This window comes from Podarcis gaigeae (genome assembly GCF_964106915.1).
Source record: "Podarcis gaigeae genome assembly, chromosome: 18".
Taxonomy (NCBI): Eukaryota; Metazoa; Chordata; class Lepidosauria; order Squamata; family Lacertidae; genus Podarcis; species Podarcis gaigeae.
The window spans coordinates 12,006,675-12,034,417 of record NC_139696.1 but is presented as its reverse complement, the minus strand read 5'-3'; the positions used below and the strand labels follow the sequence as shown (position 1 = coordinate 12,034,417).

The 27,743-nt window shown below is 48.2% G+C and overlaps 1 protein-coding gene across 1 annotated transcript; it reads right to left on the bottom strand.

The window, feature by feature from the left end:
* Positions 1 to 1,026: 1,026 nt before the first annotated feature.
* On the bottom strand, positions 1,027 to 26,993 carry CERS1 (ceramide synthase 1). The gene is made up of 7 exons (XM_083720662.1): positions 26,744 to 26,993; positions 13,790 to 13,949; positions 12,282 to 12,462; positions 10,403 to 10,564; positions 9,927 to 10,074; positions 8,327 to 8,460; positions 1,027 to 5,341 (listed from the first exon to the last, which is right to left on the bottom strand). Exons 1-7 carry the CDS (start codon positions 26,963 to 26,965, stop codon positions 5,299 to 5,301), a joined length of 1,050 nt encoding a protein of 349 aa, XP_083576788.1. The 5' UTR covers positions 26,966 to 26,993; the 3' UTR covers positions 1,027 to 5,298.
* Between the last annotated feature and the right edge of the window lie 750 nt (positions 26,994 to 27,743).

Here is a 27,743-nt window from a genome sequence, read left to right as displayed (position 1 = left end):
GGCAGCTGGCCAGGGGCCGAGGGGGCTTCTGGGTAAGGACCCGACTGGAGGGTCCGGGTAATGGGCGCATCTGGTTAACCCTTCCCCGCCCAGGGCAGAGGGGACTCGCAAACCAGCTGAGTTCAGTCCTGGGTGCGCAAAAGAGTTTTGCTGCTTTTATTCTATCCAATTTATCCTCCATGTATGGATGCCGTTGTTTTTAAAGATTCCCAACACCCCTGCGAGGTGGGCTAGGCTGAGAGACCCCAGGTGATTGCACAGGATCATAGAAGTGTAGAGTTGGAAGGAACCTGAGGGTCATCTAGTCCAACCCCCTGCAAGGCAGGGATTTCAACTAAAGCACCCATGACTGATGGCTGCCCAACCACTGGAGGGATTCCCCCCAAATGTAGTCATGGAGGGGGCTTTGGGTGTTTTTTGTTTCAGTGTGTTTTGTAAGGTATCCTGGGAACCCACTGAAAGGTGGAGAGGGGCAGTGTGGTGTAGTGGTTAGGGTGCCAGGCTGGGGCCTGGGAGAGACCAGGGTTGGAACCTCCCACTCCGCCATGAAGCTCACTGGGTGACCTGGTCCTATGTGTGGGGATTAAAGGAATGTGGGGAGGGGAGAGACCCCTGTGTGTCACCTTGAGCAAAAAAACTGGAATATAAATGCAATAAATTAATAGTGACAAATCAATTTTTTATCAACCTATTATCTTGCAACCTTGGTTCTCCTTTCCGGTTAAGATGCAGCTCTCTCCCCATAGCTGTCAACTTTCAGAGTTGAAAATAAGGGCTCAGCAGCCTCACCTGTCCCAGGGACCGTCTACAGGATATCTAACAATCCGGGATAGCAGCGGGAAGCGGCGCTGGAATAAGGGAATTCCCCCCCCCCCCAAAAAAAGGGAAGGTTGACAGCTGTGTCTCTCCCCCATCTTGTCCCCTTTTAAACATGTCAAGCAGCAGCAGAAATCCCAACTCAGGAATACAGAACTCTACACTCAACTTTAAGCGGCTAGAATGGTAATAAACAGCTCTTATGACAAATGCGATTTCTCCTTCTTTTAATGAGGATTCCACCGCAAGAGAGTTGGCATTTAAATTAACACAGAAACAAACACAGTGCCTCAGATCCCTCTCTCACAGACAAACACCTTTCTGAAGCAAAGCCACATGTCATAAAAGAGCAAGGGAGGAAGTGTGAACATGGGTGCAAGGAATGGATCCGGACCAGGCCTAGAAGTCTGGAATGAGCTTTGTCATAAGACTCTCCTTGCACCAAACAGGAACCTTGTGTGCGTGAAGACATAATCCACCTGGATGGGATTTGACCCCCCCCCCCAAAAAAAGCTTGCCTCATAACTTACTCAAGAATAGACACATAGAAGGGAATAGGCATGACTAATTTGGGCCCATTAACATCAATGGGCTGCATCCACTATCCAGCATTGAAGCTAACGAACACAACCACTAACACTAGGACCACTAACTTCAATGAGTCTACTCTGAATAGGACTACTGCCAGGAGCAACCCATTGAAGTTAATGGGGCCCATTAGTCACATCCATTCATTTCAATGGGTCTACTCTGAGAATGATTCAGTTGGCTGCAACCTTGTTTTGCCCGGAAGCATCTCAGATCCCAAAGCATGCTAGTCCCTTTTACGGAAAGCCCAGTGGATCTGAATCCTTGTTGGGTTCTCTGGTGATCCCTGTTTCACATCACCTTTCCCCACTTACTCGGAAGTCAGCTGCAATGTGTTGAACCGGCCTTTAGGATTGCAGCCTTAGAAGGGGAGATTTCTGCCCACTCACTGGAGATGGGGGCAAATTTAACTTGACAACACATCCTCACATCTTTTAAGCTAGTTACACTCTTCCAGAATAACCATTGCAGATGAAGAATCTGGTGTGGTTCCTGAACATTTATTTATTTTTTAAATATAGGCTTTGGGGTTTTTTAAGGGAAATATCTGGCAGAGTGCCACCTTCTTTCGTCCCAACATCTGGAGAGTCGCCAGTTCCCCATCCCTGTTGCACCTGGGCAGCCACATGAACACAGGGTGTTGAGCTCAATGGGCCCTTAGGAACCACATTTAGAGGTTCACAAATCCATCCCCGTCTTATTTTCCTTCCAAGGGAAGACTCACCAGAAGTCAACAGGCTGCTGTGGACAGGCATGCGCAACACTCAAGTGGCAAGGGATCCTCTCTCTCTTGGCCTTGGACAGATTTGGTCAAGGAACAAGCTGTGTCACCAGCACAGTCCGACTACGGGACACAATTTATTTAAGGTATTCCTAAACTTTTGCTTAATGTTTAAAATCTCTAAGCAGTGTGCAAAACAAATTACAGCGCAGGAACACCAGGTGTGTTTGAGTGCAGCATATTGTTTGCGGCATCCGGCTTGCAGAGAACATCGGCTTTCACTAGAGAAAACAAGGTGCTAGCCCTCATGGATGCAGTGGTATGCCCGAATCCTCAGAAACAGAAGCTGTGACCAAATATGATTCCCAGTGATAGGGAGGGGTTCGACCCTTCACACTTCTTCCCTAGGAACGAACCTCCAAACCAGGGTTTCCCAAACTTGGGCCTCTGGCTCTTTTTGGGACTACAACTCCCATCATCCCAAGCTAGCAGGACCAGTGGTCAGGGATGATGGGAATTGTAGTCCCAAAACAGCCGGAGACCCAAGTTTGGGAAACACTGCCAGGTGAGCGCAAAAAATCAGAGAACTTGTTCAAATTCTCATCATTTATGCAAGTCAGGGAATCTAACTCTCCCTCCCCCCCCCCCCCCCGCAGTGGGGAATTCTACAGTTCTTGGTGCTTTCAATTCTTCCATGGAGGGGAAAGGGAGAGGCAGATTTTTTAAACCAGGCACACATATGCAGGCTGCTGTGACTATGGCCTCATCCTGCAGCACCAAGCAGAAGGGGGCTGAGAGGGCAAATGGATGCAATGGCTTCCCAGATGATTTAATTATCAAAAGAAGGGCTCGTTCACACAGACTCCAGCGTCCCGACTTGTGTTGGAAGGGTGTACGCTGGTTGGTTTGTTTAAATCGACCAGACCGCATTTCTGTTGAACAATACATGTGGATAAATGTCCACATGTCCACAGACAGAAGTTCAAAGATTGTACACTTCTGGGATGTAGTGTGTGAACACCCTGAAAATGCAACTTCTGGATCCAGGGGTGCTTTCGGTTACAAAGGTCCCCATCTGCATTACAAATTCCTCTCCCTCCTGCGTCTTCTTCCACCTTAGCAAGCAATTGTTTGCGTCCACATCTACTGTTGCTAACTCAGGATGAGCAGAATATGAGGAGCACCAGGAGCTGCCCTAGACAGCCTCAGACCATTGGATAAAACGAGATCAAGACTGTGTGCAGCTCTCCCAGGTTTCAGGCCTGGGGGGTCTCTCCCAACCCAAACTGGCAACTCTGGGGACTGAACCCCCGGCCCTACTGAATGCAAAGCAAACGATCTACCGCTGAGCTGTGGTCATTCAGTTTAAGGTCATTCTGGTCCTCATGGAATATAGAGCTGGCTGAAATAGGAAGCCAATAAGCTGCCCTCTGTTGCATCAATGGGTCAGCGGAGTTCAGTAATGCCTACACAAGTTGGCAGCAGCTCTCCAGGCTTCCAGACCCGGGGTGTCCTTTCATGGAGATGCTGAACCGGGGGCCCTCCACATGTGAGGCAGCTGCTCTAAGCTCAACCCTTTCCTGGGAGATCTCATGGAGATGCGAAACTCTTTCCGACTCTGGGGCAGCTGTTGGCAGAGCAGAAGACTCTCAATCTCAGGTTCCTGCATTGCAGGGGGTTGGACTAGATGGCCCTTTGTGGTCCCAGCTCTCTGATTCCGTCCCCTGCCAGCCCTGCACTTGCCACTCGGGCTTTCTGCCCCCAAAGGATTCTGACCACCTTCCTCTGCTTTTCCCTTGGGTTAAGGGTTGGGGAGGGGTTAATAGTGTGGCATGGATGGCCGCTGCCCCAAAGCCAGCTCTGGGGCGCCCAACTGAGCCACAAACATCAATTGGCGCTGTATTAGGGCCCTGGGACTGGCAGAAGCACGTTCAAACCTCTGCTCACCTGCAACCCTTGTGGTGCTGTGAGATCCTGGGAGGCTGGATAGGGTAAAGATAATAAATCTGCCACCAGAGACTGCATTCTATATACCCAAACTTCATTGGAGGTCCATGCTGGTGCTGCTTCAAGGTATTCCCTCGCAGGAGAGAATGCAAAACGGGAGTCACCTCCATCCATCTGGATAGAAAGACAGACGCCAATAGTTTTGGGCTGTCTGAATGGCACCCAGATGCCCTGGCAGGAAAAGAAGCTGCCCAGCTGCCTCTGCTCATTGGGTGCAGCACCTAGCTCACAGAGACTCCTTTTTCCTGGTGGGGCGCTGTAGTACAGTCCTTGCAGACAGACAGACTCTGAAGGCAGAGGCTCCACGCAGCCCCTCTGTCTCCCCGCATTCCTGGCGCCCTGTTTTTTCATCACAAACATTTTAGATATAAAAACAGGCCGCCAATTTCACCATCATCTCCCCCCACCCGTCCTCTGCCCTTACAAACAGAATGTTTTAAAAGTCTGTTTTCAGAAACTAATTTGGAAAATTACAGTAGTTTTGGATACTTCCTTTGCACACAACAGGAAAAAAGCACACACACCCTGAGACAGGTCCAAACACCCTTTCCCCCTTCTTCTAACGATACCTAGTAAAATATATATTTTAAAAAGGCGGGGTGTGCGTGCTTGCAAGGCGAGGAATAAAGTGCCGCAGAGCATTGTGGGATAGCCGTCCCCAGGTGAACACCACCACCCGTCCTGTCAATCCATTCACATGTGTGATTCCCCGCCCCCTCAATCTGATCGGCCACTCGCTTCGCTTAACCAGTCAGGGCTCTGGAGAACGAGGAGGGTGGGGAAAGCTGTTGCATCCTCTCGGGGGCCACCCCAAAGAAGGCTGCGCAGGGCATAGCTGGTCTTTACAAGGGGGCGTTGGCGGAGGGAGGACTTTTGCCGCTCCCTTGGTGGGTCTCTCCGCTGGGCATGCCGCATCCACCCCAGGTTTGTGAAAAAGGCCCCTTTTCAATCCACTCCGTGGGCGTCCTCACCGCCAGCGCCAACTCTGGCCAAATGCAAGAGGTTTTTTAAAATACAATGCAACCGCCAGTGAGTTTCCTGCAGACTCTTTCCCCCTCCCCACCCCACAGCTCTAGGTATCAAGATGGAGGGGTGGGGGGCGGGCTCTTCTCTGGGTTGCCAAACAAGCTGGGGGTCCTTGCCAGCAGAGATCCAGCGGGTGCCGTCTACAACCGCTTGTCTTTCACGAGTCCGTTCTTTAAATGTTTCCTGTGGAAGAGAGAGCAAGAGAATCGTTGACACAGAGCTGAACCCCCTGGAATTAATGGGCCTAAGTCAGCCCTGTCAAAAGAAGGGAAGACTAGCCTGCCGGGACTTCCGGGTCGGCGCCATCGCCGAATGGCGGACTCCCTCCGAGCTCCGGAGGGAGCCTGCACGGCAGGGGCTGGGTCCTACCGCACCGGCGATGCGGGGACCCTTAAAAACCACGGCCACGGGGGCCGTGGACATGGAGACTCGGCTGGCACCGTTAGCGCCCTCCCGACTCGTGAAGGAGCCTTTTTAAAGGCTAAGGATCGGGTGCCGGGGAGAAGCGTGGTGTTTTGAGTCCTCTGCCATCCCTGCCGTGCGAAGCCGCATGCCATCCGGCGGAGAGCGCTGGCTTTTTCCTTTGAAAATTTGGACCTAAAAGAACAACCCGTAAGTAATTGGAATCTGGACTAAAAAGAGGGACAAAATTTTAAAAATTTCGGAGCGAGCGGGGGAGGCGCAAAAAAGGAAGTCAGCCACCCCCTCCATTGTAGAAGGGTCAAAACAAAGGATTTGATAACTAAGATCGGAATAACATCATTTTGGCAAGTTTGGAACCTCACGAGTGAAGAATATGAGATTGAGCTGGAGGAGGAAAGTAGAATTTGGACTTAAAAACACCCCCCCCCCTGGAACCCCGGGAGCGATCGATGACGGTGTTTGGAGAGGAGAAAGGCAAGTTTTGACAGCTGTCAAAGAGCTGTCAAAGCAGAAAAACAAGATAGAGACTATGTCACAAGGACTTTGCAGGTTATATTTGTTATAAATTGGACACAAATTGCTTTAAATAAGGATTACAAAGTTACTAGGGCTAATGGATGTGATCTGGAAGAGAACTCAGTTTTTGCAATCCACCTAGAGGAGCCGAGGGATATCACAAGTGGTTTTAGTTGGAAATTTGAACAGAATTTTTTATCTCCTGGGAAACTGCAGAAATGGAACATTATTATGACTACAGAGGCCAGTATATCGAAGAAGACAATGGAATCATCCGTTGTGGAATGAAAGGAACTTGACGTAATGTTTTGTTTCTGAGCAACAAGCCTCTGCAAAGGAACTAACTTTTGGAATTAGGACATTTGTGCAGGAAAACAGGGACAGAAAGAAATAGAAAGAGGAGTGTGGTCAATAAGAACAACAAAACAACAAGAATTGGACTAAGTCGAAAGTGGGGACATTTGGGACATCCAGATTTGACAAGCTTAAGGATTATAATTTGGAGTTTTTCACTCCTGGATATAAAAATCTGGATGGAAAAAATGGGCCTTTCTTTGAGACAGAATCCTTTCATGATTGGACATGCGAAACTAAAGAGGACTGGCAAAGGACTATGACTTAGAGAGACGTGGAAATATCGGACATTGAGGAATATTGGGAACGCAACCGGGAAAAGGGGGGGTGGGAAATGTGGAACCCAAAGGGCGTAAACTATGTTTTATTTAGGCTATATACATTTACATGGTATTCTAAAGTGGGGAACTCGTGGAGGGACTAAGCCGATTTTAGGGGAATGGAAAATAATTTTTTTTATAAAAAAAAAAAAAAAATTTTGGGTTAAGGATAACAAGTTTGAAGTGAGGAGAAGAACTTGTTGAGATTATCTGTTTATTTGAGAGATTTGGAATACAAGGGGGGGAGGGAAGGGGAAGTCCTGAAAGGATGTAATTGGAAAAAGATTTGAAATTGGATGTTTTATTAATTTGTAATTAATTGGAAAACTTTAATAAATATTATTTAAAAAAAAAAAAAAAAAAAAAAAAAAGACTAGCCTGCCGGATCAGGCCCAAGGGGGCCCCTCTGCTCCAGCAGCCAGCCAGACGCCTGTTGTGGGAAACGGGCAAGCAGGATTGGAACCCCAGAGCCCTTTCCCACAATAGCATCTGGGATGCAGAAAGATTTCTCCCTCTGAGCATCACCCTATTGGCTAGTGGCCATTCCTCTGTGAGTTCATCCAATCCTCTTTTGAAGCCAGCCAGGTTGGTGGTCATACTGCCTCCTGTGGCAAGGAGTTCCATAGTTTAACTAGGTGCTGAATCTCCCAGCCTTCAGCTTCATTAGATACTCCCAAGCTGTAGCTTTAGGGAAAAAGGTCTTTCTCTATGCCATGCATCATTTTTTAATATCAAGCTACTTCTTATTCACTTTTTCTCGAATCGAAAAAGCCCTAAACACTGCAACCTTGCCTCATAGGGGAGCCAATCCACCCCCTTGAGGGAAAGGGCCCTTTTCTGCCCATTCATTTCAATAGGACTACTCTGAGTAAGACTAATGTAAGGACACACACCTATGCTTCCATATAGCAACCTTCCAGAGGCTTTAGTACAGCTTTTGTGTGTTTTAAATTTATGTGACAACAATGAGCTTTATAATCCTGTGGCTGCAATTTACTCAGTGTGCTAAAATTACAAACCACTTTGCGAAGCTTACACTCCAAAAACCCAACTGGGAATAGCTGAAACTAAAATTCAGATAAAAAATATGCATTTGTCAAACCCTTAATTGTGGGTTGCCACGCTCCCCTGGCCTGGCCCTGCCTCCTCCTGGAAAAAACACCCCACTCCTTTCAGTGCCAAAGAGCTGAATAGAACATCCACGTTCAGACACAGTCTACCTCAGAGTGGTTTACATGCTCCGCTTCTGGGCTTCAAACTAACAGAATGATGCCCACGGCGAAGGGTTTCATCCAATAAGACAATTCTTGTGGAGGATAGTTGTATCAAAAGAACTCCACATCCAGGAACAAACTATCCCTGAATACTGGGGGGGGGGTGTTGCCGGGGGGGGCAGCTAAATATCTTGGAGAGGGTGGGTGCTTTTGCACTCCACACTCGCAGGGTTTCCAGAAGAGCGTGGCTGTCCACTGACGGAAGCAGGGAAGCCAGGCGAAGTGAATGTTGGTGCGAATTTTATTTTCTTCCTCCCTCCCTCCGTCCCTGGCACACTAACCCTTCCTTCCAGCAGCTGGGGGTGTGAAACTCCCGGTCTCTCTTCTTGCAGGCTGCGTCAACATCATATTCCCGGACGTCGTTCACTTCCCGAACTTGCCCCAGCAAGACCTTCACTACGAAGAGGATGATGTACTGCAAAGAGGAAGGGAGAGGGGACAATCAAAGAAATGTAGAGTTGGAAGGGAACTCCAAGGGTCATCTAGCCCATCCCCTTGCAATCCAGGAATCTTTTGCCCAACATGGGGATCAAACTCATGACCCTGAAATTAAGAACCCCATTCCCCGCTCCCCACGATGCTTTGGACTACATTACCCAACCCCCCACTTTCCTGAGAACCTGGTTCATCCCAGCCAGGGTGACGTGGGCCTAAGCTGGCCTGCACTCCCATGATAAAAACATAATAAAATAGCCAGTCCTCTTCCCCCACACTTTCACAGGCAATAGATTATTGAATAGCCTTGGCCTGGGTAAAGAGGAATGTTTTTGCCTGGCGCCTAAAGACATGTAATGATGGCTCCAGGCGAACCTCTGGGGAGAGCACCCCACATTTACTATGTAAGTAAAGCCAACGTTTACTTTTTCACAAAGCAATGTGTGTGGCTGTTCTTTCTAAGGGGGAGGAAAACAGCAATACCAGGCAAAATCCAGTCTGCCTTAAAGCATCCTGGATTTTTTAAATAAAAAATCTTATTTATTAATTTTTCACATAAAAGAAATCTTTACATATTTTAATATAATCCATAAATAACTTTATCTGTTGACTTCCATTTCCATGGTTTTCATATTTACCCTTAAATGCTGCATATTTTCCCTATACTATTCAATACACACAATTTTACGTATTTATCTTAATAATTTGTGCTGTCACTCATATTTCAAGTCCTGGTCATCTCACAAGGCATTTTTCATCATTTTGATCTCTAATCTTTGCTTTGCTGTTAATTTTACCAGTTGCATGTACTCCATCATTTTCAAAAGCCAATCTTCATTTGTTGAAGGATTGGGAAGACGAACAAAGCATCCTGGACTATTGTTTCTAGACGGTTAAATCAACATTGCCTTAGCTTCCAAGTTTATCCTGCAAGGACAGTCCTCTGCTGACTTCACTCACGTGAGCAAGTGAAATATACTCAGAGTCGCAAAGTGATTTCATGCTCTTTATTCAGCTCATAGTGGTGAGGAGGAATGAATGAAAGTCCCCTCAAAGTATCTGCCTTATATACATTATTTACACAATGGGCTGCACATGATTGGCTAATTCCGGAATTGTACTGTAAACCAATCAGGTTGTGGATTCACTTCAATCTGGAGCATGATTGGGTGGTTCCTGCCAACCAATCATACTGCTGCATTGTTCTAGGACCAATCAGACTGCTGCCTTTTGGATCCTATTGTTCTAGGACCAATCAGACTGCTGCAGTTTGGATCCTATTCGACTCAGTACATAACAGCAAGGAAAGGTAATAACTAAACAATATATCCTCTCCTAGTATCTAAATCCTTTCCTACAGAAGTGAGTCTCGTGAGGCCTGTCAGCTGGAGGTTCCCAACTCCTGCATTCCTGCAGGACAAGGCGACGGTGAGGCTCGCTACTCACCAGAAACCAGTAGATGTTCATCAGAGTCAGGACGAAGAGCAAAGCATTGAAAAAGAAGTAGAAGGGGATGTCCGGGACAGTCTGGAGGCTGGTGTGGCAGGTGGCGTAGAGCACTTTGAGAGGGAACCAGTACAAGCGGAACCAGAACCTGCGGGGACAAGGGACCTGGTCTAGGAGGACTAGAATCTTGTTGTTCGTTCACTTAATAAAATCTATATATGGTTTGATTGTAAAAGATAATAATAACCTCAAAGCGATTTACAAATTTGGAAAACTTTTCGCACAAGAGCAGTCTATCTGAACAGCAAAATACTGGGATTGCAGCACCACAGTGATTTATTTTAGCCACAACCAAACAACAATTTGTAATATGCCTTCCCGCTGGGTTTTCTTTTTGAGGGGGGGTGGAGTTTGCAGAACCGCCCTCCCTCAGAATGGGCTGCACATGTGCAGAGTTTGAGGGCAGCCAAACTCACCAGCTTACGCTGAAGGAGACGCAACCGGCGTTCGAGATCAAATCATTCAGACGATGGTAGACCCCGCCCCGATATTTGAAGTAGACGTTGAGCTTTGTGAACTCCAGCTGAACGTCGCTGATGTCGTGAAGGAAGAGGACGAGGATTCCCACATTGTGGTACCTGAAGGCAACGTTGCCAGGAGGAGAGGATAGAAGCACAGGTGAGCCACAGCACAACCCTTGACGCACACCTGGGTTCAATTAGCGGCATGTAGAGTTTAAGTGCATATACTGCATGTAGAATTTCTGCCCGAGACATCTGCAAAAGCCACAGTGCCGCCCAAAACAAGAATAATAGAGTCGTAGAGTTGAAAGGTAACCAAGGGTCATCTAGTCCCACCCCTGCAACCAGGGCACCGAACGTCCTGCCATAAATAATGTGGTCTGGCAGCATCCTCAGTCACTTGTGCATGGCCTCCTAAAATCTCCACAGTGCTTTGCGAATGAAATATTACATTTCCAGTCAACACTGAAGCTGGCACCAGGTGATTTCCAAATAATCACCTGGAGACTCTCCAAGTAGCCGGTGGTGTCTAGAATGAACCTCACCTTTTTCTTGTGAGTAATCTACTTTTGAATCTGGAACATGGAAGAAGCTGGTGCCAAGCGCCTTGCTCTTCTTCCCTCGGGACCTCAACAATGTCGAGGCAACACAATGACCAGACAATCTTTATAGAATTCCGTCAAACCATAGCAAGTTCAAAATGAAATCTTTAGTCTCAAAGTCTCTGAAAATCTTTAAAGGCCGCCCCGTCAGTGAGGCCAAGAGGGGGGTCTTGTTGTCTGGGCAGACCAGGACCTCCAGACACGCTGCCCAATCACTTTGGAACAGCACCTCAGACGGTTTTCTGCAGCCACAGCAGTTTCACTTCACCACCAGAGGTGCACTCTGTTGTCTCTCGAGATGGACAGGTGCCAACAATAATTTTTTAAAAAACAAGCTGGTGGGAAAGGCCCTTCTCTGCCCAAGTCCCTACAGAGCCTCTACTGGGCTTTGTATTCCTATAAGTAGTCTGTACTAGTGCAATGCGGCACCCTATGCTCCTATTTCAGGCGATGAGGACCAGTGTGGGAAACTCAGGTGTATAAGCCAGGGATCAAATGGCTCCTTAAACCAAGGTTACAGTCGCCAAAATGGAATGCCTAGTGGACATTGTGGGGCAAGTCTTATTTTCCAAATGATGGACTGACTGCAAATGAGTCTCAGTTAAACATCCGCCTAGTTCAAAGGACAACCTTGAGCTAAGATAAGAGCTTTGAGAACTTAAAGAAGAAAAGTCCCTTTTCCACATAACTATTAGCCCATTCCAACCTCTTTTTCTTTATGCTGACTGCTCCTGCTGAGGCTGCACAAAGAAACCATTTTGGTTCCTGAGATTCTTTCTGATAGCGCAGATAAAATATAATGGATAGAATTATACCGAATGGGGTATTAGTGTGTGAAAAGAGCCCAGATCCGAGGCTCTCCAGGCATGCACCTCCCCATCCTGGCCCCCAGGCATCTTCACTTGGTCACAAGGGGTGAGGTGCCAGGTGCAAAATGTGCTTGGAGCCTGGCTAATTTCAAACACTGAGGACTAGAATCTTACTTTACCCTGCGGGGAAGGACCAGAGGACCCAAGGTTCAATCTCCAACAGCATCTCCAGGTAGGGCTGGGTGCGACCCCCAAGTCTGAAACCCTGGAGTCAGTGCAGACAATGCTGAAGTAGAGGGACCTTAGTCCGGTTGGGAACCCAGGACTTTGTGCATGCACAGAGTGCGCTCTGCCCCCAAGCGGAGGTGTAGCCAGGCAGGAAACAAGGAGGGAGGGAGGGGGCGTGTGTGGAGGGAGACGCACCTGAACATGTAAGAGAAGGTGATGAGCATGAGGGCCACCACGTGGTGGATGAGCATGACGATCGAGTCCCTGCGCCAAGCGTCCATGTAGAACGTGGCATAGATGGAGTGGCCGTAGAAGCTGCCTTGCATCAGGTAGGCCATGGCAATGTCTGGCGGGACCTCCATGCCCCTCTTCCAGCCTGGGAAGCCGCAAAGGAGAAGGGAGAAAGCAAGGTCAGTGAATCATAGAAGGGACACCCAAGGGTCATCTAGCCCAACCCCAACCCCCCCGCAGTGCAGGAATCAATTATTATTCTAGCTGCCATGGAGAATTTGATCTCACACATCTACAGCCCCCTACCAGCTGAGCCAAGGGCTGTGGGAAGCTTGCAAGCAGGGCCAGGGGGCAAGAATAATACAATCAAAGAATTGCAGAGGTGGGAGGGACCCCAAGGGTCATCCAGTCCACCCCCCCCTGGAATGCAGGAATCTCAGCTAAAGCATCCTTGACAGATGGCCACCCAACCTCTGCTTAAAAACCTCCAAGGAAGGAGAGGCCACAGTCTTCTGAGGGAGATTGTTCCACTGTTGAACAGCTCTTACTGTCAGAAAGTTTTTCCTGTTTTTGCTGTCAGAATCTCCTTTCTTGTAACTTGAAGCCCTGGGTTCAAGTCCTACCCTCCAGAGCAGGAGATGCTTGCTCCCTCTTCCATGTGGCAGCCCTTCAGATATTGGAAGATGGCTCTTCTATCTCCCCTCAGTCTCCTCTTCCCCAGGCTAAACATACCCAGTTGCTTCAACCATTCCTCATCAGGCTTGGTTTCCAGACCCCTGAACATCTCCTTCGCCCTCCTCTGCAGATATTCCGTCTTGTCAACATCCTTCTTCAATTGTGGCGCCCAGAGCTGGACACAGGACTCCAGGTGGGGTCTGACCAAGGCAGAAGAGAGCCTGTCCCTTGGTCAGCCTGCTGGGAGCCAAAGCAATCCAAGGCACAGAGTTGCCACACACCCCAGATCCACTCTCACCCCATCAGGAACCCCAGATGCCCCAGAATCCTGCAGCCATACCAACAAAGAAAAAACAAAGCGTGCTAGCTAGTGGGCGTCCTGAATGGACATTCCAGGCTGTGACCACAAGGGGGCATTGCTGCAAAAAAAAATGAATTAAGTTTAATTCACTTTTGGGTCCCATCCTATCCCCAGCCCCCCCCAACCACCCTGCCCTGCCTTGTATTTTGCCAGGACAAAGGTGGCAACCCGAATCTCCGTAGAGGATAGCTGCCTATTTCTGCATTGCAGGGGGTTGGACTAGATGATCCTCAGGACCCCTTCCAATTCTCCAATACTATGATTCTATGTCCAGTCTGGCGAAAACACCCAGGGGGGGTGAGGTGAGGGGGTGGCCTGGCAAGAGTCTCAAGGGTTGGACAGAGAGGTTCGCAGGGCCTGAGCTACCCTGGGGAAAGGTTTTGCAAGAGGGAAGCCCCTGCCCAAATCTTGACTTGACCTGCGCTGCTTACCGTACCATAAAAGACGGAAGGAGGGTCGTGGAAAAAGGGGTATCCAGCGAAGAAGAGCAGGTAGGCGCCGTACAACCAGGAGAGGGTGTAGAAGGCCAGCTTCCAGGCACTCTCGGGCATCTTGGCAGCATCCTTGGGGGGCAGCTGGCACCACTCAGCAAAGGGCTGGCAGAGAGAAGAAAGGATGGGCTGTTAATGGAGTGAGGTGGAATCCTGACAAGACAGAAGTGCTGCTTCTAGGGGACAGGGGGGTGGGACTCCCTGGTCCTGAATGGGGTAACTGTGCCCCTGAAGGGTCAGGTGTGCAGGTCATTTTGGACTCACAGCTGTCCATGGAGGCACAGGGCTGCAGTCAACCCTTCTGCAGTGCAAGAGTCTCAACAAATGCATCCACAAGAGATGGCCACCCAACCTCTGCTTAAAACCTTCCCATTCCCTACTGAAACTAAGAGTTGGAGGAATGCCTCTTCTTTGCATCAGGGATGAGGCACTCTTATCGCTCCAGGTATCGGTAAAGGTAAAGGACCCCAGGCAGTTAAGTCCAGTCAAATTCCACTATGGGGTGCGGCGCTCATCTCCAGAGGGAGGCGGTGTTCGCCCACAGCTTTCCAGGGCATGTGGCCAGCAGGACTAAACTGCTTCTGGCACAACGGGACACCGTGACGGAAACCAGAATGCACGGAAATGCTGTTTACCTTCCCGTCACAGTGGTACCTATTTATCTACTTGCACTGGTGTGCTTTCAAACTGCTAGGTTGGCAGAAGCTGGGACAGAGCAATGGGAGCTCACCCCATTGCACGGATTTGAACTGCCAACCTTAAGGGGCTCAGTGGTTTAGACCACAGCGCCACCTGCGTCCCTCTAGTTGCTAGCAGATATCACTAGAGAAATGCCAGATATCACTAGAGAGATGATGGGGAACCCACAGTGCCGGATTTATGTATAAGCTAAACAAGCTACTGTATAGCTTAGGGCCCCACTATCTTGGGGGTCCCCCAAAAAAATTAAAGGAAAAAAACTGGGTGTACATTTCCACAATACAGTATAAGATAAAAAACAAATAAAACCTACATACAGCAACAGTGTTTTGTGTTGTGTAGGCTCCTATGATGTAAGTCATGGGCCAGCCTGCTCCCTAAAATATCACGGGTTAGATACCTATTAGGTCCATAAATTACCATATAGCATCTATTCAACACAAAAAAACAGTATCTTAGGGCCTGGTCAAACCTAAATCTGGCCCTGGGAACCCGCAATTTACAGAAGGCGTCCCAGTCTCTGATTTGATCCCAGAATGTTCTGCTTTTCCCCAGGACGTCCCTATTTTCATTGGAGAAAATTAATGTTGGAGGCTATGGAAGGTGAAAGGCCTCTCTTTCAAAGAGATAAGAGATTCCCTCCAGAGATAAGGGGAACGATCAGAGACATTGGAACCTAAATCCTGTCCAAACGCAGCCAGCATGACCAATGGACAGGGCAAATTGTAGTCCAGCAACATTTGGAGAGCCACAGGTCAGTTTGATTTATTTTTGGGGCGGTGGGGGGGGGAGCATGTAAGCTGTTCCTCCGATCCCTGATTTTGCCACAGCAGGGCTTGTTGTGGCTCCGGCTGTGACCTGATCACCCCAGCAGCTGAGATCTTAATATAGCATTCCCAAGCAGGGAGCCCGTCTCAAAAGCTGCTGAGGTTGTGGCCTCTGATTCACGGTCAGGTTTTTTTTTTTCTTTCCAGTTTCCACCTCCTCAAATTTCCCTCTGCTTTTCCGGCTCCCTTGTGTGGCACGAGTGCCTGGCGGGGTTCCTGCCCTGCAAAGATGCCCAGGAAGGGGAGACGAAGCAGGAGATGCGCTCGCAGGCACCCAATGAAGCCGAAGGCCAGAAAAGTCAGGGCTAAAGCTGGGTGATATCTGGTTTTCAATATCACAACATATCACCAGCTAAACATCACGATATATTAATATATCATGATGTCTGAAATAAGCATGGAGCCTGCATTGTGATTTTTGCATAACTCACACACACACACATCTTGATTCATGATATATTGCCAGGTCAAAAATTATGAAACCAGTATCGCGGTATGGACTTCAAATCAGCAATCCACAAATACAACCCACCCCTCCCGCAATTTTTCATAAACAAAAGTCTGACTAGTAATAATAAACAAAAAAACCCTCTCCCTTTTTATTATACTATTTTGTTGTAAATGATTGGCTTCCTTCTCTAGACTTTGGAGCCTTCCAGAAAGAATAATAGAATTGCAGAGTTGGAAGGGATCCCAAAAAAACATCTAGCCGAAGCCCCAATCTTGATGGACTCCTCATCATGAATCTGGTAAATCTTTCAAGAGGCCACAAGACTCTCCATGACACCAATCCACTTAGAAGTGGCAAGTTTTGCCCAGGCTCCTCAGATGCAAAGGCCCAAAGGAATCAATGGGGCTTCCTGCCAGGTTATGGTCTCCTCAGAAGGTGGTGGTCTCTTCTTCCTTGGAGGTTTTCCAGCAGAGGTTGGGTGTCCATCTGTCAGGGATGCTTTAGCTGGGATTCGTGCATTGCAGGGGGTTGGACTAGATGACCCTGGGGGGTCCCTTCCAACTCTACAATTCTATGACTCTATGAAATTCCACTTAGAGAACAACCCATTGAAATGACTGGATCCAAGTTTGACACACCCTTTAAATTCATTTATATATATATATACATTTTTATTAGTTTTTTAACATATCATTTCTGATAATTATCTAATATAACTTCTTATTTTATACAATATTTTAGACTTCTGTCAACACCTCTAATGATTTTCTGTTCTTTATCACTTATTCTGCATTTCTTAATTTCTCTATTACTCTTAATTATCATTAACGAATAGTTCTCATAGTCCTTCTTGCAATATTTCAAATAGTCCTCCTTACAGAACTTCTTGCAGTCCTACTAGCGTAATCTTTTCATTACTTTCATTACTTTTCAAATAGTTTGTATATTTACTCCAGTCTTCTAAGAATCTCTGGTCCTGCAGGTTTCGAATCCTTCCTGCTAATTTATCCAGTTCTGCATAGTCCATCAATTTCATCCGCTATTCTTCTTTCGTCGGCAATTCTTCTTGCTTCCATTTTTGTGCCAGCAATGTTCTTGCTGCCGACACACCCTTTAATTTCAATGGGCCTGCTCTGAGTAGGACTATCACTGGATGCAACCCAGTTAAACACATTTTGCCCTAAGGTTAAGCAAGTTTTGCTTTGGGGGAAGGCAGGGCTTCTTCCATCAAATTGTGCGAGAGAGAAATTAATTGACGTTATTCTCTCCCCCCCCCCTTTATCTTTCTCTCCAAACGCTGGATGTCCAGCCAGGCCCTTTAAAAAAAGAAAGAGCCCATGCTTTGGCTCATTTTGGATGTAGGTGAGCCAGAAGGCAGTCCAGTGTCAGTACGTGGGGCTGTGGTGGTGAACCCTCCCAGAGCAAGTGCTCTGCCTGAGCTCCATCTGCAAAGCCTGCCTTCTTACGCAAGAGACAGACACCACCATCCAAGGCATCCTCTTCCAAGTGCGGTCCCCGGTTGCCCCTAGCAACAGAGGTCTTCCTGTGCTGGTTGCCCTGGCAACAGCAGCTGGCTGGCAGCCAGGGGACCAGACTGCTGTCATTCATGTATCCTACCCTATACTTATTTTAAAAAATGAGAGTGAGGAGCAGGAGGAGGAGAAATTATTGATGCCTGAGGCTAGAGTGCAGCTCTCTCCCCGGGGGCAGGAGAAAGCCCAGTCTTGGGAGGTTATTTTTTGCAATTAAGGATGGGAATATATGAAACAATTCTGAGGAAACAGCCATCTGCCTGTGACAAATTCTGTTTTTCTCTCTCCCCTCCACCCTCAGTTTTCAGAGGTCTCCCTCCCCTCTCTTTGAGCTTCTGTTCTGGTGCCCCCTAAGCTCTTGAGGTCTAGAAACGTCACCCTTCTATAATCAGTAGCAGCTGTGAGTGCATTTCTATATCTTACCTTTCCTCCCCAAGGGGCTCAAGCATGACACCCCCCAACATGTTCCTGTTTTAGTTCCACAACAACCCTGCGAGGCAGGGGAGCCCCAGCCCAACCCAAGGTTTTTTCTTATAAAAGGCTTCATATGAACCCACCTGCCCAGATTTCCTGACACCCCCCTTCATTTCACTTCACCCCTAAACATCTCCCGACCTCAACACAAACTCCCATAGACCTTGCCTCCTTAAATGACACCTTGTTCCCCCTTAATTTCCTGAATTGCAGGGGGTTGGACTAGATGATCCTTGGGATCTCTTCCAACACAGCGGCATTTCACTCCCCTGTTCTCCTCACTCTCTAGACTGTTTTTTCCTTGGGACAAAGACCAGGATTATGAAAATCCGTAAAAAGCACCTGGGTACACCAACGGAGCCCTATAAAATAGGAAGGGGTGGGTTGCTGTCTCTGCAGGTGAACTTGCTAGGCAGCCCTAGATCTGGAAGCAAGCCCACTTTGGGCCTCAGTCTTCCCCATCTGCAGTATGGGCATAAATCATACTCGTCCGTCTCACAGGGTTGCAGCAAAGATTACCTGAAGACGCTGATTTAATTTTAAAATGTATAGGGGGAAAGTGTGATTTATTTTTCAGTGTTCAATGCATTAAAATAATGAGGAATACATGTACACACACGCACGCACAGTGACTAATATAACAATGATAGAAGTATATAGTGATGCCTGGCTAGCTCAGTTTGGTTACAGCTGATAATGCCAAGGTCACAGATTTGATCCCCGTAAGGGACAGCTGCCTATTTCGGCATCGCAGGGAGTTGGACTAGATGACCCCCAGGGTCCCTTCCAACCCTGCAGTTCTATGATTCTATATATAACACAATAAATTTTTGATTCAGTTTAAGAGGCAGCTGGAGAAGGTGGAAGCTAAAAATACATAACCTGCTGCAAGACAGCCATCTCCCTTCTTACTGTATGTTAGTCATGATAAGCAAATCTAGATTAGGTAATTAACCACATCTTTCTGCAAATCCACCACAATCTTGGCCAAATGCTGCTTTTATGCTTTAAAAATGGTTTCCCCCCCACAGATGCAGGAATACACACATTTACGTCTTTTTTGGTGTCAGGGAAAAGAAAAGCACACAGACCCTTGATTCTCACAAGCTATTGAAACCTGATTACTTTTAAACCTAATTTCTTTGTACTTTGCTGAATTAAACAGAGCTGTTTTAAAGATTGCTACCCTCCTGCTCCACAGACAAGGACTGTCACCCTGGAAGAGTCAAGTGAGATACATGAATGCACGAAGGCATTTCCTGCTGCCTGGCTGGAGCAGAAGACATTTTAACAGGACCGGCTGCCTAAGCAGGGCAGATGGTAACACACAACACTGCGGTGTAAAATGCAACCCAGATTAACTTTACACTCCCTGGTCCTTATCACACCTTTGCCCGCCACAACGACACTCCGATCAGGTTCTTTTTCCATTGCCTGCGACAGATCAGATCACTGCCAGAACATAAGATAGCTGCATCGGTAGAGCATGAGACTCTTAATCTCGGGGTCACGGGTTCGAGTTCTGTGTTGGGCAAAAGTATTCCTGCATTGTGGGGGGGTTGGACTAGACGACCCTCGTGGTCTCTTTCAACCAGTGTTTCAACCACTTGAGACCAAGTGAAGATGCTTGGGCTCCAGCATGGCACCTGACATCTCCACCATCTGGTGGTGCTTGCCTGGAGATCCATGGATCTGGAATAATTTCACCCACTGATACCCCATCCTGTAGAATCTATGTTATCTGCACAATCAGAATGAATTTCAGGAACCAAAATGCATTTTCTGTGCAGTCTAGTCTGAGCAGGAGCAGTGAAGAGTGTTATGGTTCATTGTTGTCTCTTGTCTTCACTCCCCCCCCCCCTGCTCACAGTTGGGAAGGATATCCCTCTGTTGTCTAGAGTCCCACAGGAGCTCGTCCGCCCGGGAAGGGAGCCCACCTAGGAGAAGGAAAACTGTGGTCCTCACCCTCCACTGACGTTTATCTTGGGAGAAGAAAAGGCTCAGGATTCCACCTCCCTGCACAAATCTGGAGTGGAATCCCTAAGGCAGTCCTTCCGGAAACTCCTCCAGCCACGCAGGTGCCAATCATCTTGCTCTGCTTTCCTTTGTGAAGCCGAAAAGGGTGGCCCAGGACCTCCAGACACACGGCCCAGGCTTGCACCCAGGGCAGATCGCTTTGGTGCTGCTCACACAGAGGTTTGGCTTCACCCCTGGAGGCACACTCCGTTGTCTCTTGAGACAGACAGATGCCAACAGTATGGGCCTTCCTGTAAAGTCATGCTAAGGTTCTAGTCCTCACGGACCTTTCAAATAGCTAATTCAAGCATAGGAAGTTGCCTTAGACTGAGTCAGGGCATTGCTCCATCTCACTCAGTATTACCTACACTGACTGTGACTGGCAGTGAATCTCCAGACTTTCAGGGAAGGGGACATTCCTGGCCTGGCCGCCTTAAGACAACCTCAGCTTCTGAACCCCTCTGATCCACAATCCCTCCCAGGGGAAGCCATAGCAGATCAAAGACCCATTTGCTGAGACAGAGATCAGTCATGGCTGCGAGAAGCCACAACTTGTGCTGACAATTTCTCTCCCATTGTGGTTTCCTCTGCAGCCTATGCAGAGAGGCTGAAACTATCACGGTCTGATCTGATCCTGAACTAAAGCGGATGTGCAGTCGGGGAGGGTGGGGTGAGAGAGAGAGCAGCTTTCAGAAAGAGGCAGCAGTTTGCTGAGAGATGGGAAGAGAGTCCATTTCACTTTCCTATGTTCCCATCCGGCCTCCCTGGAGGAGAGGAGAAGCTGAAGCCAAATTGCAGTGTCTGGAAGCGCTGTGTGGTCATCTCAGCGCAACTGCATGTACCATGCAGAGGTGACCTTCCCCAAAACTGATGAGCCCGGCGGCACAAAACCCAGATGCAGCCTTGAAGATGGAAGGTTTCTCCCTCTCTTTCTTCGCAGGCCGCATAGAAAAGCAAAGAATCACAACTCTATTTTTTATTGGAAAATTAGGAGGCAGGTTTTTTTAAAAAATGGGAGGCAACTTTCTAGTCCTCAAGCACAGTGAGATTTGGGGAAGGTGATTAGAAACTGGAGGCAACAGAAGCCAGAGCTGCTGTATCTTTAGTAGTTGCATCAAGGGAGTTTTTAAAGGTTGTGATTGTTACTCAGTTTAGACATCTCTATTCCGCAGTCCTCCCCAATTTATTTTATTCTTCTTAACTGCTTGATTGTAGCAAAACCGCTAAGAAGAGGGAATTTTGGCAAGCAGAGATGAGCAAACTCATCAACCCAAAGCCCTCACCTGGTGTTCTTTAAATTCAGCCCTGCAATGACAGCTAGAAACTTGATTCCATTTTTAAAAGTGAGAAAGGGGCACATCTGGAAACAAGGGGTGGGATTAAAACTGGCTTTTACTCAGAGTAGGGCTATTGAAATTAACAGACCTAACAGGCATATTCCTTAATTTCACTGTGTCTACTCTGAGCAGGCTGAGTGTTGAATTCCACCCATGGAGATTAAAATCACCACTGGTAGAAACTGAATATTATGTCCCATCTCAACCACAGGCAGGTGAAAGCCAAGACTTAAAACTACCTCTGTGCTTTGCAGAAATGGACATTCAGAAAATGGCCAAATCATTTCACCTAATGCAAATTTGTCCCATGTAATGCTGTTTTCCTGACTTCCTCAAAGATGGTGAGGCAATAAAGTCCCCCCCCCCGCCCCCAGCAGGCAAGTTTCTATTCACAGCTTGGTGAATAAACTTAAAAGTTACAAGTCCACATCCCCACCTATACCTCTTTGCAGGTCCTTTTGTAAAGCCAAAGGTGTAGGTGACACAATACTATTGTATATGCTTCACAATAAGTGTGAAAACTTGTGCACACTTTGGTTTCCCGCATGCACGCACGCACGCACGCACGCACACCAACTTGCCTCCATCTCCTCCCCTTGCACCAGACTCTTCCGCAACCCATAGACAACCTCCACTCCTCTGCAGGCACAATGGCAGCCAGGGGCTCATCCCACGCTTTCTGTGACATCACAGAAGTCTTAGCCAATGGCTGCCAGATGCTTCCTCCTCACCCCATACTGCCTTGGGGCTTCCTAACTTCTTTTTTTAAGCATTTGCACCCAGCCTTTTCTCACCCCACCCTTTTCCTCCCGCTGTTTTTAACAATAAAAAGAAGAACAAAATGTTTCAACCCCGATCCTTGAAACATGCAGGAGAACATTCCACAGCCCCAAACAAAGGGTTGTTTCAAAATGTTTCCCCTTGACTGCAAACTTGTCAGTTGTTGCTTCCCTCTTTCTTCCTCCAAGGATCCTGGGGGGGGGGGGTGCACACGGTTCCTCCCTCCCCATTTTATCCTCACAATACCCCTGGGATGCAGGCTAGGCCAAGAGGCAAGGACTGCTCCCCGCAGAGGCACCCAATGAGCTTCACGGCTGATTGTGAGGTTGAACCCTGGTCTCCCAGGTCCTGGTCTGACACCCTAACCCAGAGTTTCCCAAACTTGGGTCTCTGGCTGTTTTTGGGCTACAATTCCCATCATCCCTGACCACAGGTCCTGCTAGTTAGGGATGATGGGAGTTGTAGTCCAAAAACAGCTGGAGAGCCAGGTTTGGGAAACCCTGCTCTAACCACTACACACTGTCTCTGCTGGGAAGGGCCTGTTGTCACCATCCCTGACCACTGGGCATGCTGGCTGGTGGGGGCTGCCAGGAGCTGGGGTCCAGGAACATCCAGAGGGCGCAGCAGTAGCCAACCCCAATCCAGCCAGCAGCAGTTTTCCTCTTCCCCAACATCTGGCTCGCTCCATAGGTGGCTGAATTACAACTCCCAAAGACAGCAGAAGAGCTGTGCAGGATGAGACCCAGGGGGCCCATCTAAGTCCAGCCTCCTGTCCTCACAGCAGCAGACCAGTGAGAGCAGCAGCCTCTTCCCATTCTAAGTTAGACTGCCTCTCTCCATGGAGGCTCCACTGAGGAATCATAAGGAACTAAAAAGAACCCTTTGTCTTTCATAGCAACTGGAATTAAGAGTCACCCTCCGTTGTCTGATCATTGTAACATTTTCTCCCTCTCTCAAAATGCCAGAACTCATGGCCGTCCAATGAAGGTTCTGAAGAGAAAAGGAAGTCCTTTGCATGGTTTAAACTATGGAACTCACTGCCACTGGAGGCACCAATGGCCACCAGCTTGGATAGCTTTAAAAGGTAATTGAGCTAATTCATGAATAACAACAATAATCATTTTATTATTTGTACCCCGTCCATCTGACTGGGTTGCCCCAGCCACTCTGAGCAGCTTCCAACATACAAAAAAGATTCCCTGCCTTCAGATGTCTTCTAAACATCAGATACCAGTAGTTGTTTATTTGCTTGACATCTGCTGGGAGGGCGTTCCACAGGGCGGGTGCCACTACCGAGAAGGCCCTCTGCCTGGTTCCTTGTAACCTCACTTCTCGCAGGGAGGGAACCGCCAGAAGGCCCTTGGAGCCTCAGTGGATGGACAATGGGGGTGGAGACACTCCTTCAGGTCTACTGGGCTGAGGCCGTTTAGGCCTTTAAAGGTCAGCACCAACACTTTGAATTGTGCTCGGAAACATACTGGGAGCCAGGGAAGATCCTTTAGGACCAGTTATATGGTCCCAGTCTAGCTGCCTCATTCTGAGTTGCAGTTTCTGAGTCACCTTCCAAGGTAGCCCCACGGAGAGCGCATTGCAGTAGTCCAAGCGGGAGATAACCAGAGCATGCACCACCTACAGCTGTGAAAAGTGAGGATACCAGTCTGGCAGCCGCATTCTGGAATGGCTTTTGCTGGCAGCTCCCCATGAAGGATCTGCTCAACCTCTGCAGTTGGGAATGATAATGCCTTCTGAATTTTTACTGCAAAGCACAGGACGGCTGAGCGCTGTGGAGCTCGCATTCTGCTTGCAGGATTCCCACAGGTGTCTGATTGGCAGGATGCTGGACCAGGTGGGTCGCTGGCCTGATCCAGGAGGCTCTTCTGAACTTCTTAAGAACCTAAGACTGGGTCCTGCAGTCGTTGGATCAGGTCAGGGGTGGGGGAATCTAGTCCAGTATCCTGTTCTCACAACGGTTAACTGGTAAGTGTAAGGAAGCTCTCTACATTCCTGTTTAAACTGGCCCTTTATGCTGAACCATGAGGACTAGATCCTTACCTCTCTTGGCATCTAAAGACAGTAACTCACAGGGAATGGCTGCAACTCAGAACTAGGACACCTGCTTTGCATGCAGAAGGTTCCAGGTTCAATCCCCATCATCTCCTCAACCCCAGAGAGCAGCTAATAATCAGATACTGAGCTAGATGGCCTGACTCAGCATGAGGGATCGTAGAATCATAGATTTGGAAGGGACCCTGAGGGTCATCTAGTCCAACCCCCTGCAATGCAGGAATCTTTTGCCCTATGTGGGGCTCAAACCTACAACCCTGAGATTAAGAGTCTCCTGATCTACCCACTGAGCGATGTTCCTTTCTAAAATCCAAACCAACAATGACATTAGGGAGTATCTTATCAATGTATCCAGTACTTTTGAAAGCTTTCAACACGCAATCGAAGGCTTTTCGGATTACCTAAAGAAATACTATAGTATGATGAACTCATGAGCAGGATTTGAACTACGAGCAATGGAAGGAATTAGAAATTATTTTATTGTTGTTATAGTATAAGAGATAGAAGATAGGGCACAGCAGAGGGGGAGAAATAAAAACACAACTGAAATGGGGTGGGAAGTTGACAAAACTAAAGAAAAAATTATTACATATTGGAGTGCATATGTTAAACTTTTGAACATTTAATAAAATATCTTTTGGATAAAAGAAGTATTTCAACAGAAGTCTTAGTGGACCAGCAGCTTAACATGAGCCCACAGTGTGATGCAGCAGCAAAAAAGGCTAATGCTATTCTAGGCTGCATCAACATACGTCTAGCGTCCAGGTCAAGGGAAGGAATAGTCCCATTCTATTCTGCCTTGGTCAAAATAATGTGTCCAATTTTGGGCACCACAATTTAAGAAGGATATTGAGATGCCTGAATATGTGCAGAGGAGGGCAGCCAAGATGATCAAGGGTCTGGAAACCAAGCCTGATGAGGAGCGCTTGAAGGAGCTGGGGATGTTTAGCCTGGAAAAGAGGAGATGGAAGAGCCATTTTCCTATATCTCAAGGGCTGTCACATGGAAGATGGAGCAAGCTTGTTTTCTCCTGCTCTGGAGGGTAGGACTCGAACCAGTGGCTTCAAGTTACAGGAAAAACTTTATGACTGTAAGAGCCGTTCAGCAGTGGAAGAGACTCCCACGAGAGGTGATGGACTCTTCTTCCTGGGAGGTTTTTAAGCAGAGGTTGGACGGCCATCTGTCAGGGATGCTTTAGCTGAGATTCCTGCATTGCAGGGGGTTGGACTAGATGACCCCTGGGGTCCCTTCCAACTCAACAATTCTATGATTCTATTATTCTAACATGAAAAGCTTGAAGAAGAGGAAGAAGAAGAAGAAATTCCTATATGCCCCACTTGTTGTCGTCCCCCCCAAGAGATGCACATATTTATGAGGTGTATATTTCGGAGCCCCCCCCCCACTAGTCCCACTGAATTAGTCGCATCCATCCACTTTGGTCAGTCTACTCTGAGGACGGATCTAACATCAGATACCATCTTCGAATCTGAACACACACTCCTAAAACTGGGCTTTTTAAAAAGCTAGCCAACCCACAACTAATAAGACCTCGTTCCCTGCAAATTTTTCATCCCTGTCTCCCTGCCCCCCAATGGGTATCCAACAACAGGCTTCAGGCCACAAGACCTTGAGGCCCCGTTCCAGCGCCACCTCACAGACAACGCTACGTTTTGCTGCAAAAAATGCCATGTCAAGGATGCAGATTTCGCACCCGGCAGGAAGATGTGACGACATGTTTTGACAGAGAGAGAGAGAGCGCAATTTTCAAGGCCACCCTGTTCCAAATGGAGTCACCCCAAGAATACAACACAATGACTGATTCCTCTCCGCCCTTGGCAATGCAAAGGACCAGACACTTTCACCTGCCCCTCATTGCACACACACACACCCCAAATCACAATGGCACATTTCACTTGCCTCTCTGGATATAATGCAAAGACCGTTTTATTCCACCACAGCAAAACAGATTTCTTGGTTGTCCCCCCCCCCCATACACGTACAAACGTAGTTCCCCTCCATGCAGTGATCTGACCAATTTTACGCACTCCATCAATGCACAAACGAGATGCTCCTTTTTCTGGAGGCAAGGCACTGACCCATTTCCACCGTGGATTTCATTTCTCCCACCACACGCACCAGATTCTTCCTCAAAGGTGATGGTTATTAACCCTCCCTGCAATGCAAACCCATCTCACTCCCCACCGCTGCTCAAAAAGAGGGGCTTTAAATGACCAGTTTTACAGCCCTGAAGTGCAAAATCAGATTCTTCCCCCCTCACCAAAATAAGACAGTGTGCAATAGCCAATTTGACCCTTGCGGTACAAAGCCATATCGTCCCCACGCCAAAAAATGCAAGGAAAGGACCAGTGTAGCCCTTGCAATGCAAAACCAGCCCCCCCCCCCCCCAGCCAAGAGCCAATGTAACATTTGCAATGCAAAGTTAATTCCCCCACCCACACAGGAGAAAGGAGGCCGGCACCGATTTCACTGTTGGAATGCATTGGAAAGGCACCCCCAGCCCAAAATATGAGGCCAGTTTAACCCCTTCAAAGCAAGGCTATAAGTCACGGGTGGGTTTTAACCCCTGCGGTGCAAAACCACGTTCTCCCCCTCCCCACGTTCAAAGACGAGTCCAGGATGGGGCCAAGCCGGGTCCCCCCCCCCAATCAAAGCCCAGGACCAGTTTAACCCTTGCGAGGCCACCTCGGGAGCCACGAACCCGAAAGAGGCGTCGGGAGGCGGCTCGGCGGGCGACGGTCCAGCCGACGGCGCCCAGCAGGCAGAGCAGCGCCTCGCTCCAGGCCAGCCGCGCGCTCTCGGCCCACGTCCGGCCGGCCAGCTCCCAGCCGCAGCCCGAGCAGCTCCGCAGCGCCCCGGCCAGGCTCGCGTAGCCGCGCCGCACCAGCGCCTCGTAGCCCGGCGCCGCCGCCGCCGCCGCCATCCTCCTCGCCGGCCCCGCCGAGAAGCGCTGCCGCAGCGCCGGCGCCCGCGCGCCCCCGCCAGATGTGCGCAGCTGGAGGGCCGGCCCCGCGCGCGCCCGCCCCCGCGCGCGCCCGCCTCGGGGAGGGAAAGAGGAGCGGCCGGCAGGGGGCGGCGGGGGGGGCTCCGCAGGTACCGGGGGGTTGGGCTCTTAGAAATGGTCAAAAAAGGTTAATGATTAAAAAAAACTATAAAAAGACCAAATTATCATCCAAATTATTTCTATTGGATTATGATTTGATATGTTAATTGGATGATTTAATAAAAACCATTTAACAAAAAATATATGTTAATGATAGCAAATCCCAGGTATCAGTTTTGCAAATTATAGCCCCTCCCAGATACTACCTTCCGTCTAATATTGTTGTCGGCCAATCCCAGATCTCTCTCTCAACAATGTTTATTTAAAAATCATTTAAAAGACACACAGGTGATAGGCATCTGGGAGTCGCTATGATTTATAAAACAGATGTCTGGTTTATCAATACAGTAATAACATATCCATATATCCATAGATATCTGGGATTTGATATTCATCTGTCCACAAAATATTTTCTAAATTATATACAGAAGACTTGGACCTCTTTTAAGAATACATTTCATAAATTATAAGACAGAGGAATATATCTATCCATTTTATAATCTGTGAAGTATTTTGTTGGTAGGTATCAAATCCTAAATATTGTTACGGAAAAATTCCGGGTGCGGAGTTACCCTTACCACCCGGCTCGTCGGACGAA

What these genes read in the sequence shown, in the direction of transcription:
- CERS1 (XM_083720662.1), bottom strand. Translation starts at nt 26,965, where the DNA reads ATGGCGGCGGCGGCGGCGGCGCCGGGCTACGAGGCGCTGGTGCGGCGC. An exon ending in ACCTTCTCTTACATGTTCAG is followed by an intron (nt 10,565 to 12,281) that starts GTGCGTCTCCCT and finishes CGTTGCCTTCAG; the next exon opens with GTACCACAATGTGGGAATCC. An exon ending in GTCTCCTTCAGCGTAAGCTG is followed by an intron (nt 10,075 to 10,402) that starts GTGAGTTTGGCT and finishes TTGTCCCCGCAG; the next exon opens with GTTCTGGTTCCGCTTGTACT.